General features: G+C 36.9%; 1 protein-coding gene and 1 pseudogene across 2 annotated transcripts; one reads left to right on the plus strand and one right to left on the minus strand.

Moving 5' to 3' along the window:
• Positions 1–1,767: 1,767 nt before the first annotated feature.
• Positions 1,768–2,337, plus strand: LOC143597298 (uncharacterized). Its single transcript, XM_077075855.1, has one exon. The coding sequence runs from the start codon at positions 1,768–1,770 to the stop codon at positions 2,335–2,337; it is 570 nt and encodes a 189-aa protein (XP_076931970.1).
• Positions 2,338–3,247: 910 nt separating this feature from the next.
• Positions 3,248–13,781, minus strand: LOC143597385 (uncharacterized; annotated as a pseudogene). Its single transcript, XR_013146904.1, has 7 exons — positions 13,729–13,781; positions 12,050–12,176; positions 10,221–10,377; positions 4,551–4,623; positions 4,230–4,424; positions 3,901–3,987; positions 3,248–3,816 (listed from the first exon to the last, which is right to left on the minus strand). The product of XR_013146904.1 is annotated as an uncharacterized LOC143597385 (transcript).
• Between the last annotated feature and the right edge of the window lie 390 nt (positions 13,782–14,171).

Consider the following 14,171-nt stretch of genomic DNA (forward strand, 5'->3'; position numbering starts at 1 on the left):
ATTTCAGGAGTTAAAGATAAGGGGGAGTGGATTATAGATCCTCTTCAAGTGAAGCAGGTCTTTTTCGATTTTGACTCGAAGAGATTTAAACCTTTTGATGGGGTGGAGGTTGTTAGAAGAAGTAATAAATTAAAATTTTTATCACCGGAAGAATGATTTTTTAGTTTCTGAGGTCACTATGTTGGAAGTGAAATTGGCGGTTTGGGGTTGTGGTTCAGATAAGTCGCCGGGACCGGACGGTTTCTCGTTTGCTTTTATTAAAAATTTTGGGACATTATGAAGGCGGATTTTTTTGAGGCGGTTCAACAATTTTTTTTGGAAGCTTCCTTTCCAAAAGGTTGTAACTCCGCTTTTGTTACATTGATTCCTAAGGTGCAAAGTCCGGTTCTTGTCAAAGATTTTCGTCCTATTAGCCTTATCGGAGCTGTTTATAAAGTGGTAGCTAAAATTCTGGCAAATCGAGTAAGTAAGGTCATTCCTTCAATTATTAGCCCGGAACAAACCGCTTTCATAAAAGGAAGACAAATTTTAGATGGTTCGTTAATTATGAATGAAGTGGTTGAGTGGTTCAAAAAACGGAATAAAAAATTGATGATATTCAAAATTGATTTCGAAAAAGCGTATGACTCTTTATCGTGGAATTTTTTGTTTAAGATGATGGAACACATGGGCTTTCAAATGAAATGGATTTCTTGGATTAAAGCATGTTTGGGATCGGCTCGTATGTCAATTCTTGTTAATGGAAGCCCGACTTTGGAATTCGAGATGCATCGAGGTTTACGGCAAGGTGATCCTTTATCTCCGTTTCTTTTTTTAATAGCTATGGAAGGGTTACATGTGGCCATGGAGGATGCTATTGAAGCGGGTATTTTTAAAGGAGCTCGAATTGGTAGAAATGGAGGGCGGATATCTCATCTATTGTATGCTGACGACGCTATATGTTTGGGGGAATGGTCAGAGGCAAATATAAATGGTATTGTTCAGATCTTGAATTGTTTTTATTTGGCTTCAGGTTTAAAGTTAAATTTATTCAAATCTAATTTATATGGAGTGGGGGTCCCATATTAGGAGGTGGTTTTACGTGCTTCTTCGACAGGTTGTCTTCCGGCTAAAATTCCCTTCACCTATTTTGGTTTACCGGTTGGTTCGAGTATGAAAAGGGTTGAAGATTGGAAGGTTATCATAGATAAATTCAAAACTCGTCTTTCGGTTTGGAAGTTGAATTTATTATCTATTGGAGCTAGAGCTATTTTAAACACTTCGGTCCTTGGAGCCTTGGGAATTTATTTCTTTTCCCTATTCGTTGTGCCTCCAAGTGTTTTGAAGGTTTTGGAAAGAATTCGGTCTCGGTTCTTTTGGGGTTTTAAAAATAACAAAAGAAAAATTCATTGGGTGTCTTGGAAACAAGTGTTGGCCTCTAAAGAGAAAGGAGGTATCGAGATTGGTTCCTTGGAGGCATTTAACAAGGCTCTTTTACAAAAGTGGCGTTGGAGGTTTGTTTCAGATAGCAATTGTGTGTGGGTTAAGTTGATCAAAGCCATATATGGAGTTGAAATGAATCCTAACTATCGTGAAAATAGTGGGTTAGGGTCGGGTGTGTGGTCGTCTATGTGTAACTCATTTAATAAACTACACGATTTAGAAGTAATTCCTCTTTCGGCTGTTCAAAAAAAGATAGGAAATGGTCAAGAAACTAGATTTTGATTAGACTGTTGGGGGACAAGTAGTACGTTGGCGGTCAAATATCCTCGCCTTTATGCGTTGGAAATGGACAAGCAATGTTTTGTTAATCAAAGGGCAGACGGTGGTTCTTGGAATTGGAGAAGAGAGATTAGAGGGGGGAGAGAAAGTGAACAATTTGATAATTTGATGGTGGAGTTAGGACATGTAAGTTTAACGGATTCTCAAGATAGATGGATTTGGAGTTTTGGGGATATGACAGACTTCACGATTAAGGGTGTAAGGAAGGTTATTGAAGACTTTATTCTTCCTTCGTGGGCTCGAAAGACAATATGGTTCAAATTTCTTCCTAGAAAAGTTAATATTTGTGCTTGGAGGGTGTTACTTAAGAGACTTCCTATGAGAGTCAATCTGGTGAGTAAGGGTACAGACATTCCGAGTTCTTTATGTCCTATCTGTAATGATCATGAGGAGTCTATTGACCATGTTTTGGGTATGTGCTCGGTGGCTAATCGGATTTGGGGTCTTGTTGCTTCTTGGCTTGGCCTACCATTGTCTTCCTCTTTGGCTCCGATTGAGCTGATGTCTTGGTGGGACACTTTAAGAGTCCAAACTCATAAGAAAGATATGATCGGGATGATTATATTTGTCACTTGATGGATTATTTGGAGATTCAGAAATGACTTGGTATTTGAGAAGAATCGGCATAACAAAGAAACGATATTTGATGAAATTTTAAATTTCTCGTTCTTATGGTATAGTAGCAGAAATCGTAAATGTAATATTTCTAGGATCGAATGGCTTAAGAACCCTCTATTGTATTTGTAATGTTTTATGTTTTTTTGTTCTAGCTACTTGCTAGGACTGTTTTTATTTATTTATATAAAATACCGCCTTTTTAAAAAAAAACTCCTTAATTAGTCACATGTCATGTAATTTGAACAACAAATATTTCAAACCATTTTAAGCACAACAAATTAGATAATTGACATATCCCCCCCACCCACACACAAGGCCAAATGGGGTTTTCATTGAAAACTGATTTGGCAACACCATACAATTTTATATGTCACAGCTAGACGAGGGTGGATGCCTAAACATGAATAAACTAGTTACACATGTTTCTTGTTTTCCACATCTATAGAGGTGCCCTACAGCCATACACCTTCCTTTCCTTGGTAGACAAGTCTAGGTAGGGAATACTCCATCGCCTATCGAGCACCTCTGTAGCTACGGCAAACAAGGCAATATTGCATGGCCCGTAGAGCACCTCAAAACAAGAAACATGTATGCACGTATGTCATATATGGCATATTAGTCAAAATAATTAATATGTTATCCAGATGATTTAATAAAACAAAACCATACACGAAATATCAATTTAAGTAAAAATAAGTTAAACTTAAAACCTTGTTAAAATAGATAAAAACCGGATAATCCAAAACAAAGCGAAAATTTTAAAAACATTATTAATATTTCAAGAAGTCGATCACGATTAATAGAAACAACAAGAAAGTAAACCATTACAACTCCAAAACTATCTTCAATAGATCAAACCTCCTCTTAGTCACATGTCATATAATTCCGGTAGGGGAAGATCAAGTTCCGAGCAAATGAACCGTACTGTCTCAGAGGTCAAAGCACCCAAAGACAACTTATTTATGGTCACAGCAATTGCAAACATGTTGTTTATGTCACAATAACCAGTAGATCCACCTAAACCCGGGTGACCAAACCCGATTACCGAACCATCAGCAGCGTTAAGTCTTATAAACCCGAGACCATAGGGCCCATTTGAGACAGTCAAATCCTTATAATCTCCACCTCCCAAAAGAGCGTCATGAATTTTCTCTTTCGGGCAATTAAAGATTTTGGTGTCTACTTCATCACTTATGGGTGAAGAGGGGTGACGAGGTGGGACGACACCGCCATCCACTAGAGTGGCATAGTAGCGAGCCAGAGCACGAGCTGAGAAGGGTCCGTTGCTAGCAGGTAGTATGGCCCGACGAACATCCAGAGTATTTGATAACGGAATAAGGCTCGATATCATGTTGAATGTGAGCGAGGACGGTGAATACATGTTGGATTGATAGATATTGTCTTGTACTGTAAGAGTTGCAACACGAGACTCCACACCTGAAGGGAAGTAGAACAATAATTTTATAAATTAAATTTTGAAAAAGTATACGAAAACTGTCTCTTTTGATCAATTTGTATTACCGGGTGGAATCCCTATGCAAAGCTCGCCTTCGAGGGGCGCACGATAGCTTCCTCAAGAATCTCCTGAAACTTCTTACCAGATGCATGCTGCACACTCAACAACATATAAATCATTCCATCTATTGAAAACCGAGTTTTATCCAAAATAATGTATTTCAAGTACCTTATTTTGGATACTACTTGATCGAAATGTAAAGAAATTATAAAACAAGCAAAACCATGTGTGTACATTTTTTAAAATATCAAGATATTATAAGAGAAAAATGATTAAATATTAAATGAAATGAAAATTAAAATGATTATTGTTACGGTTCATGGAACTTAATTACCTCAATGATTCCACCACATAGCCAGCCTAATGATAGATAATGATATAACTGCACACGACCGGGTTCAGTCTCAGGTGCAACCCTAGCAATGCGCTTTACACACTCATCATAATCACAAAATAATGTAGGATCATTTTCAGAAAAGCCAGCAAGAGCATTGTGTAGACCAGCGGTATGATTAAGTATATGATTAACCTGAGACAGGAAAGGAGCAATAATTAGTTAATTTAAATTCTCATTACAGTTAATTCTTTTTTATCCTGTTGCTGGAAAATTCATGAGAGCATGATAATGAAGGAGAAATGAGAAAAAGCAGACAACCTTTATGTGATCTTTTCCATTCGTACCAAACTCCGGCCATATATTCCCAACTTTTTCATCCAGTTTAAGTTTCCTAAGACAAAATTTCCCCACATGAGTGTTGTTGAAGAGTGATACAAACGTATCTTTTGCACGGAGCTCAAGCAATAGTGGTGTTGTGCATGACCTGGAATAACTGCCCACGTTTCCCCCACGTGGTTTTGTTTTACTTAGTCTTCTAGTTGTTATTTAATGTTAGAATAAACAGGGTCATCCAGTGGTGTTTACGTTGCTTTCAGTTGAGACTTTTTAGGTTATTTTATCTATTTAAGGAGGGGTGCTATCAGTTTTATGTACCACTGAAAATTATATAAAAATTCTTGAGCTCTTATTTTTGTGTATTCTTTCATTTCCTTCAATTAGTCATGCTCTAATACCATCAAATTGGTATCAGAGCCTTGATCTGGCTCTCATCCTCACTCTGTTCGTGATTCTGTTTACTCTATTCCTCATGGCAGACTCAAACCCACTTCCAAACTCCACTTCGTCCGTCTCAATCCCAATATTCAAGGGCGAGGGGTACGACCATTGGAACATCAGAATGAAGACAATACTCATATCAAAAGACCTGTGGGACGTTGTGTTTCTGGGCATAACAGCCATTCCTGACACGTCCGCTGATCGAAGAGAAACAAAGAAGAAGGATGCCCTTGCCATCAAATTGGTATCAGAGCCTTGATCTGGCTCTCATCCTCACTCTGTTCGTGATTCTGTTTACTCTATTCCTCATGGCAGACTCAAACCCACTTCCAAACTCCACTTCGTCCGTCTCAATCCCAATATTCAAGGGCGAGGGGTACGACCATTGGAACATCAGAATGAAGACAATACTCATATCAAAAGACCTGTGGGACGTTGTGTTTCTGGGCATAACAGCCATTCCTGACACGTCCGTTGATCGAAGAGAAACAAAGAAGAAGGATGCCCTTGCCATGTCGATCCTCCAGTAGGATGTCCATGACCTGTTGTTTTCTAGAATTCCCGCTGCAGAATCCGCTAAAGAAATATGGGAAACACTAAGGATTGAGTTTCAAGGGGACTCACAAGTCCAATCCGTTAAGCTACAAGGGCTTCGACGGGAATTTGAGAACCTCTCTATGAAAGAGGATGAAAATGTTGGAACTTACTTTTCAAGAATTATGGATAACGTTGGGAAGCAACGCTCTTATGGTGAGGAACTTACTGATCAAAAGGTTGTTGAAAAGGTACTACGCAGCTTGACCCCTAAATATGATTACGTAATTCCCTCCATCGAGGTTGTTTTCGATTCCGATAAGCTCACTCCGGTTAAGCTTATGGGGTTGTTACAATCTCAGAAAGAACGTATCATTCACAGGAATTCAACTAGTTTTGTAATAAAAAGCCAGAAATTCAAGAAGAGCAAGCTCTCCAAGTCACCTATGACCAGCCCAAAACCGCCTTTGGTCGTGGACGTGGTCGTGGTGGATTCCGTGGAAGAGGTACCGGTCGTGGACGAGGTACATTAGACAGAAGTAAAGTTCCTCAGTGCTTTATTTGCAAGAATTTGGGCACGTGAAGAAAGATTGCTGGTATAACCAAGAAGAACCACAAGCCAATATGGCCGAAAATGAAGAATTTGGTGGCGGTAACCAAGAAGAAAAAGAAGAAAATGCTCGGTTGTTCTTAGCCTTTCATGAAGAACTCAGTGAATATGCTTCTCTAGTAACATGCACTGAAACATTAGACACCAAGTCTCAGATGTGGTTTGTGGACTCGGGGTGTTCCAACCACATGACGGGCAACCGAGGAAGTTTTTCGTGCCTTGATGAATCCTTCAGCCTTCAAGTGAAACTTGGTGATAAAAAACGTATTGAAGTTAAAGGAAGGGGATTGGTAAAAATTCACACGGGGAGAAATACTTATAAGACACTAGATGATGTGTTCTACGCTCCAAAATTGGAGTACAATCTCCTAAGCGTAGGGCAGCTTATGAAGAAAGGATATGGGTTATTATTTGATGAAGGGAAATGCACTATATGGAGCAAGAAAACTGGGTTGAAGATATTGGTGATCAATGTAGCTCCTAACAACACTTTTGTGTTTGATGTAACCTGCCTACTAGCCAAAAAGGAAGGCCCTTCTAACAGACAAGATGAGGAAGCAATTGTTTGGCACAACAGGTATGGCCATCTTAATTATGACAGCCTCAAAAAACTTTTTGACAAAGAGATGGTTTATGGTTTACCCAAGATTGCTACAAATTTTTGTTGTGAAGCATATGTCATGGGTAAACAGGCTAGGAAACCTTTTGTTTCAACTTCATGGCGTGCCAAGGACAAAATTGGCCTTGTCCACACTGATATATGTGGACCCATGCAGACCCCTAACCTTGGTGGTAGCCTTTACTATCTCCTTTTTGTTGATGACTACACCCGCATGTGTTGGGTGTACTTCCTCATGCACAAGAGTGAAGCATTTAATAAGTTCAAATGTTTTAAGGCAATGGTTGAAAATGAATGTGATCTGAAAATTAAAGTGTTGCGATCTAACAGAGGTGGCGAATTTTGTTCTCAAGACTTTAATGCCTTTTGTGAAAAATCTGGAATTAAACGTGAAGTCACCGTTCCTTACACACCCCAGCACAATGGGGTTGTAGAACGAAAAAATAGAACCGTTATGGATCTTGCTCGAAGCATGCTAAAAGCCAAAGAGCTTCCCAACTACCTATGGGCTGAGGCAATAGCCGCTGCGGTATACCTAATCAATCTGTCCCCCACTAAGTCCCTCACAGATCAAACTCCCCTTCATGCATGGTCTGGTGTCAAGCCCTCTGTTGAACACTTGAAGACATTTGGTTGTGTGGCCTTTGGTACTGTACCTCAACAACACAGAAGAAAGCTTGATGACCATGCAAAAAAAGGTATACTTATAGGCTACTCCAACTTTGTTAATGGTGTGTATAAAATATTTTATCCAGATTCTCAGTCAGTAGCTATTAAAAGAGATGTTTATTTTATTGAAGGGGACAAATGTAAGTGGTGTCATAATGAAAAAGTATGTGACAATAACAACTCATATGTCTTTGTTGACCCTTTCCCCACCATTATGTTGGATGATGTGACAACTCCTTCAACAATTCAAGAAGATCACGTTTCTAGTTCACAAGAAAGTGACCTCACAAACCACTCACTTGAATTCTCTAATGCAAGTAGTACATCTACTTTCTCTGATTCCATGACACCCACACCTACCTCACCTATAAACCCAATATTAAATGCTCACTTATCTCCTCACACTCAAACAACCAACAACACATCACCTCCTTTGCATCATGGGCCCACACGAAGACAGTCAAAGAAACCTAGTTGGATGGAGAACTACACTAGTGGAGATGGGTTGTCTGATAGTGATCTTGATGTTTTCACTTGTCAATTTGCTCGCTCAGCTAATACCCAATAAGTTATTCTCAAGCTTGCATTTCTAAAGAATGGGTTGAGGCTATGAACCGAGAGTTACATGCAATTGAAAAAAATCACACTTGGGAGCTTGTATCCCTACCACCAGGGAGAAGCACTGTTGGAGTAAAATGGCTTTACAAAATTAAGCCAAACTCTGATGGTGTTAATGTGAAGCATAAAGCAAGGCTCGTGGCTAAGGGTTATTCGCAACAACCCGGTATTGATTTTCAAGAAACCTTCGCTCCGGTTGTTCGCTTTGAAACAGTCCGGCTTATGATATCTGTTACTGCTCAAAAGGGTTGGAAGGTGCATCAATTAGATGTAAAATCCGCATTTCTCAATGGGGATCTCTTAGAAGAAATCTATGTAGATCAACCTGAAGGCTATGTATCGAAAGCTTGTCCAGAGAAGGTCTATAGGCTCAGAAAAGCTCTATATGGGTTGAAACAAGCCCCCAGGGCTTGGTATGCAAAAATTGACAAGTATTTCTCCGATCATGGGTACAAGAAAAGTCCAAGTGAACCCACGTTCTATATCAAGTACTCTGGTAACGATGTAGTGTATGTATGTGGATGACATTATATGCACCACATCGAACCCGATACTTGTTAAAGACTTTAAGGCCAGTATGAAGAATACGTTTGAGATGACCGATCTTGGTCAACTCAAACTATTTCTTGGGCTGGAGGTTGTTCAAGCAGAAGATGGAATCTTTCTACACCAGGGTACTTATGCTCAAAGTTTATTGGATAAGTTCAAAGTTCAAACATGCAAGCAAGAGGTAACACCCATGAACTTCAATGAAAAGCTCTCCTTGCATGATGGATCTGAAGCTGCTAATGGTGAGGTTTATAGAAGTCTGGTTGGTGGTCTAATCTATCTTACTCACACTAGGCCAGACTTGGCCTTTGCTGTAAGTATGATCTCACGATTCATGCATAATCCTTCAAAAATTCACATGGGTGTTGCCAGGCGTATTCTCAAGTATGTGGCCTGCACATCTGACTACGGGTTGTGGTATGCTCGAAAGAAAAGTATTGTCCTTACTGGCTACAGCGATAGTGACTGGCTAGTTGTGTGGATGATCGGAAAAGTGTGTCGAAAAAGCAGCCGACGGTGGCAATGTCAACCACTGAGGCCGAATATATTTCGGCAACAGGAGCAGCCTCTCAGGACGTCTGGCTTCGCAGAATTCTTGAAGACATGGGTCTCCAACATATTGAACCTACTGTTATCTACTGTGACAATCAGTCAGCGATAAATTTGTCAAAAAATCCGGTTCATCATAGTCGAGCTAAACATATTGAGCTACGGTTTCACTTTATAAGAGATGGTTGAGAAGGGTATTGTTTGTCTGGATTTCTGTGGGACTCATGACCAAGTGGCAGACTTTCTTACAAAATCAGTGACCCAAGACAAGTTTGCTTATTTTCGATGGATGCTTGGTGTGAGACAGTTTGTCTCAAGGGAGGATGTTGAAGAGTGATACAAACGTGTCTTTTGCATGGAGCTCAAGCAATAGTGGTGTTTTGCATGACCTGGAATAACTGCCCACGTTTCCCCACGTGGTTTTGTTTTACTTAGTCTTCCAGTTGTTATTTTATGTGAGAATAAACTGGGTCATCCAGTCGTGTTTACGTTGCTTTCAGTTGAGACTTTTTAGGTTATTTTATCTATTTAAGGAGGGGTGCTATCAGTTTCATGTACCACTGAAAATTATATAAAAATTCTTGAGCTCTTATTTTTGTGTTTTCTTTCATTTCCTTCAATTAGTCTTGCTCTAATATCATCAAGTGTTAATGTACATATCATTCATCAAGTGTTCAATTCTACTTATGTTATAAAAATGAAATCAGTCATATAGCCTGAACGGGTTTTAAAAACAACCTAAATTGTTTTCTAATGCGTAAAACCTATTGGAATATTATGTTTCACATGTGAAAAGATAAAGAGAAAAAGATCTAGTAATTAGAGGTTCAAAGTTTGCATTAAATAGATTATAGGTTTATGTAGTTAAGTTCATTAGTTTAATATGCCATAGAGTTTGAGTCATGTTAAGAGGGTGATCATTTTATTAAAATAAAATAAAATTACTATTGTAGTCAATCATACGGTTTTTATATTCATATATAGCACACTAGCAATATTATTCGCTTTAACATGTTACTCAAATGAGCTTAGACGGTCTAGCGTTCATAACAAGAGAACGTACCCTTTATCAGCCAGCCAATGTATCATACCAGCAGTGACTGTTTTAGTTACAGAGAAAACCGGAAATAAGCTGTTGGGTTGAACCGGACGAGGATCATCTTTTCCAAGTACTCCGGCAGCAGTATCAATTATCACCCCCCATCTTTGTAAGCACAAACCTAAGAAACACAATAAAATACGTAATACTACTTGTCGTTGTTGGTAATAACTGACTAATTAATATATATGATGAATGCAATATAGGATAAAAAATGGTTTGGTAGCAAAGGGGAACACCACCTCATGTTTGCGGTACTGAAAAATTTCGGGATAGACGGTGAGCTTGTGCTAACGGTCTCAAAATTTGACTTTAATTAAAAAATAATCAAAAACTGCATTATAATAGCTACTTTAATGATAATAATATTAGATATCAATAATTTTTATTTGAACCAAATGTTAAAAAAGTTTGGGGAGGCTTGGATAAATCGGTGAATGTATTCCCATTGGTATTCCGTCACAAATACCTTCTGGTCCAATGGTGAGGTGAAAAAAAAAGGTAATGTGACAAATGATAGACATGATGCACTTCAACTACTCTAAAAGACTCGGTATAAATTTTGTTGCAAAATAGATTAGCGCCAAAGGTGTTTGTGACGGAATTTTCTGGACGTTATGTAGTTGTGGAAGTAGGGATCGTAAACGGGGTGTCTTCCTCTGGGTCTAACCTGAAACGAACCTAAAAATTATATCCGGCACATGAACCTAAACAAGATAGGAATATTTACGGATTAACACAAACATTATCAGTTTCACCATTGTTTTCATTTTTTGAATAAATATCCGAAGCTAACTCGAACATGTTTATACTAAACTAGTGGTGCTAAATTGGTCATGTTCGTGGGTTGGTGGGTCCAACCCAAACACGACACGAACCTGAAAATCTTGTCAGGTATAAGAACACGAACACAACACGAATATTTACGGGTTAACCTAAACAAGAGCTATTTAGCTTGATTATTATTTTTTTCGAATATTAATAGTTAAATTATAATATTATAAAAAAAATATACACATGTATATATAACAAATACATTTTGATTACAAAATCTTATTTTCTCTTTTTAAGTTTTAAGCTGACATAAAGTCCCCAACCAAATTAATTTAGGGAAGATCAAGAAAATATCTCTTTTGGCCAAGAAAATTAGATAAATAGCCTTTTATTTTATGTTTTAAAATTATCAAAACTTGTGTACGACAAGTGTCTTTTAGTACAACAAATTGGATCTATTGACGCGACAATGCGGATTTAATAATTTTGGCGTAGATGGTTCCACAAATTATATTTGTGGCGTTAGAAGCCCCTCAAATTTAGAAAATAAAAATGTTTTTTAATGGTAAAATTACGTTGCCACAAAAGATACAAGTGGCACGAGATTCCATTCTTTTTCCAAAGATTTTAACAAAAGTTTAAACTCGTTAGGGATTGGTGACACACGTCCTTTGATTGGTAGATAGAAATTATATAAATAAATCAATATAAGTCCCCTAGACTATTTTCATAATGTCAAAAGGTGAAGTTTATTTTATTAATATTATTGGTCAAAATTGATATTTTCATGATTCCCCTTTAATTTAGGACATAAAAGACATTTTAAGATTATAAATTAAAAAATAAATGACTTAAATGAGCCAATCAACAAACCTGCATGTTCGAATTGAAGCATACGTAAACCCTTTTATACTTAACCTAAGCTCGTAGTTTTCATGTTAGGTTTGTGTTGTGTCATAATTCATACGGCCAAGTGAAAGCACACTTGGATTCAGGTATTTTATCAGCATTATACACACCTGGATTCAAAGTATTTTATCTGCATTCCTTAATTCAACCAAGAATCGTCTAAGCTTCGCTTCTACATTAGAATTGACTGGACTGTCATATAGCCATTCTAAGGCAGCTGCTCCATTATCAATGTTGCTGAAACAAATTTATAGTTAGTAAAACAACGGTATATATGAAGAAATACTATAAAAGAATCAGTAGTGATTAATATATATTCAACGTACTTATGGATAGCTTATTATTGTGTATCAAAACCCCATAAACAAAATCAAAGTAAGTCGGTGACCATCGATCCAGTTTGGTTTGTAATCTTAATTACCTAAGTCACATGAACCATTTTGATTAGTAGGTGGGTAGATCCCACATTAGGCGTCACTATTATAGCCTGCATCTTCTATTGACTATTGTCATCTTTCATATGTTGTTTTGTCGATATTTGAAAGGAAGTGATTGCATACAACTTCATAGGCGGATAAACATGAAGGTTGGGTGGGAAAGTAGCCCCCACTCAAAAACTAATTTATTGTGCAAAAGGATTTAGATCATTTCCATCATTTTCTACATTATAATTTAACTAAAAATCATATTTCTTGCTCATTTTTTAAAACATTTTAAATCCTACCTATCATTTTTTTTTCTTTTTATCTTACTCACAAACACTTAATTTATTATATTTTTGTTTTTTTACGCTCACAATAATTTGATTAAGATAAATAGTAGCTTTTGGGTGAGGTAGGGAAATAACGGATGGGTTGTAGTGAGTTTTTAGATTTTTTTTTTTAGTTTAAAAGTGAGGCGTTGATGGATGGAATATGAATAACTTTATAAGGTGAGCAAATTGTCATCTCATTTTTATCTTCAACTATTCTAAAATTCTATTTTAATGGCGCCACTCATCTTTAAATTACCCCACACTAATTTATTTGTATTTATAAACTATCATTTCAATACTAAATTTATTTAAAAATTAAATTAAAATCATTAAAAAAAATTGTAACGTACGGTATTTCTCATTAGAATAATAGTTAAAAGGTTTATTATTGCATTTAAAGAAAGACTTATTATTTATTAATGGATTTAATTATTAATTAAGTCATTAATTAATTAAGAGCTTTAAAGGTAATGGGTTTAAGGGTGGGCTTAGAGTACAAATACCTCCCATTTATGGAATATTTCATTCTTATTATCCACCATAAAAGCATACATTTTATTTTCTCACTAAGATTCTAAAAATGATCTAAAAAACGTTTCCAATCAACGCAAGAAGGAAATGTAAAGAAATCATGATCTAAATCCAGTCTAAACAACCGGACCATTCACAATGGGTCATCCGTATTGAACCATCCACAAGGTTCATTTCGTATGACCCAGCCGCATTGAACCTAGCCCATTTTTTTGAGAATATCACTATCTAGGCCCTTTCTTTACCAATTAAGTACTAAACATTTAAACTCCTAAACCATGCATCTAATCTAATACAATAAGACGCTTTGAGTCAAACACATTATATTTACTAATCCTTTTTTGCGTATCGGTCCATACTTATTTTGCGAGATCTATGCTTTAGAGCTCTTTTGAGATCAAGTTCATAGCTTTCTTGATCATCATAACCCGATCTGCTCACGTGTTGATTTTTATAGAATTCTAAGCAATAAAAGTGAACCTTTTTTTTTTAATAAAAGCATACCTTAAACGAGCTGGATCTAAATTCACCAGTCCGGATGTTGGTGATGGACTCATATCTCGATTCCTTTACGCTTCCTTCTTGGCTTGACTGGATCTACACGACCGTGAAATCGTTTCTTGAATCCAGATCTAAAAGCTTAAGTGTGTGTATTGATGATGGATTATAAAGGATGAAATATTCCATAAATGCTATAATTAGCATTTTTAGACTCTAAGCCCACCCTAACCCATTACCTTTTAAAGCCCTTTATATTATTTACTGGTTTAATTAATAATTAAATGCATAATTAAATAATAAATCTTTTAATTATTATTCTTTTGAGAAATACCGAATATTATAAGTCACAATACTACCTTTGTTAGAACATAAAATAACATACTATAAACAACGAAAAAAACGTTATTCTTAACATCTGAAGTACCAATGTCAGGATCATCACGTCA

The sequence above is a fragment of the Bidens hawaiensis genome, unplaced genomic scaffold, assembly GCF_021521415.1.
Source record: "Bidens hawaiensis isolate Kalapana, Puna unplaced genomic scaffold, B.hawaiensis_p1.1 tig00000237_1, whole genome shotgun sequence".
NCBI classification, from domain to species: Eukaryota; Viridiplantae; Streptophyta; class Magnoliopsida; order Asterales; family Asteraceae; genus Bidens; species Bidens hawaiensis.

Coding starts and splice junctions, on each gene's coding strand:
- LOC143597298 (XM_077075855.1), top strand. CDS start 1,768: ATGGACAAGCAATGTTTTGTTAATCAAAGGGCAGACGGTGGTTCTTGG.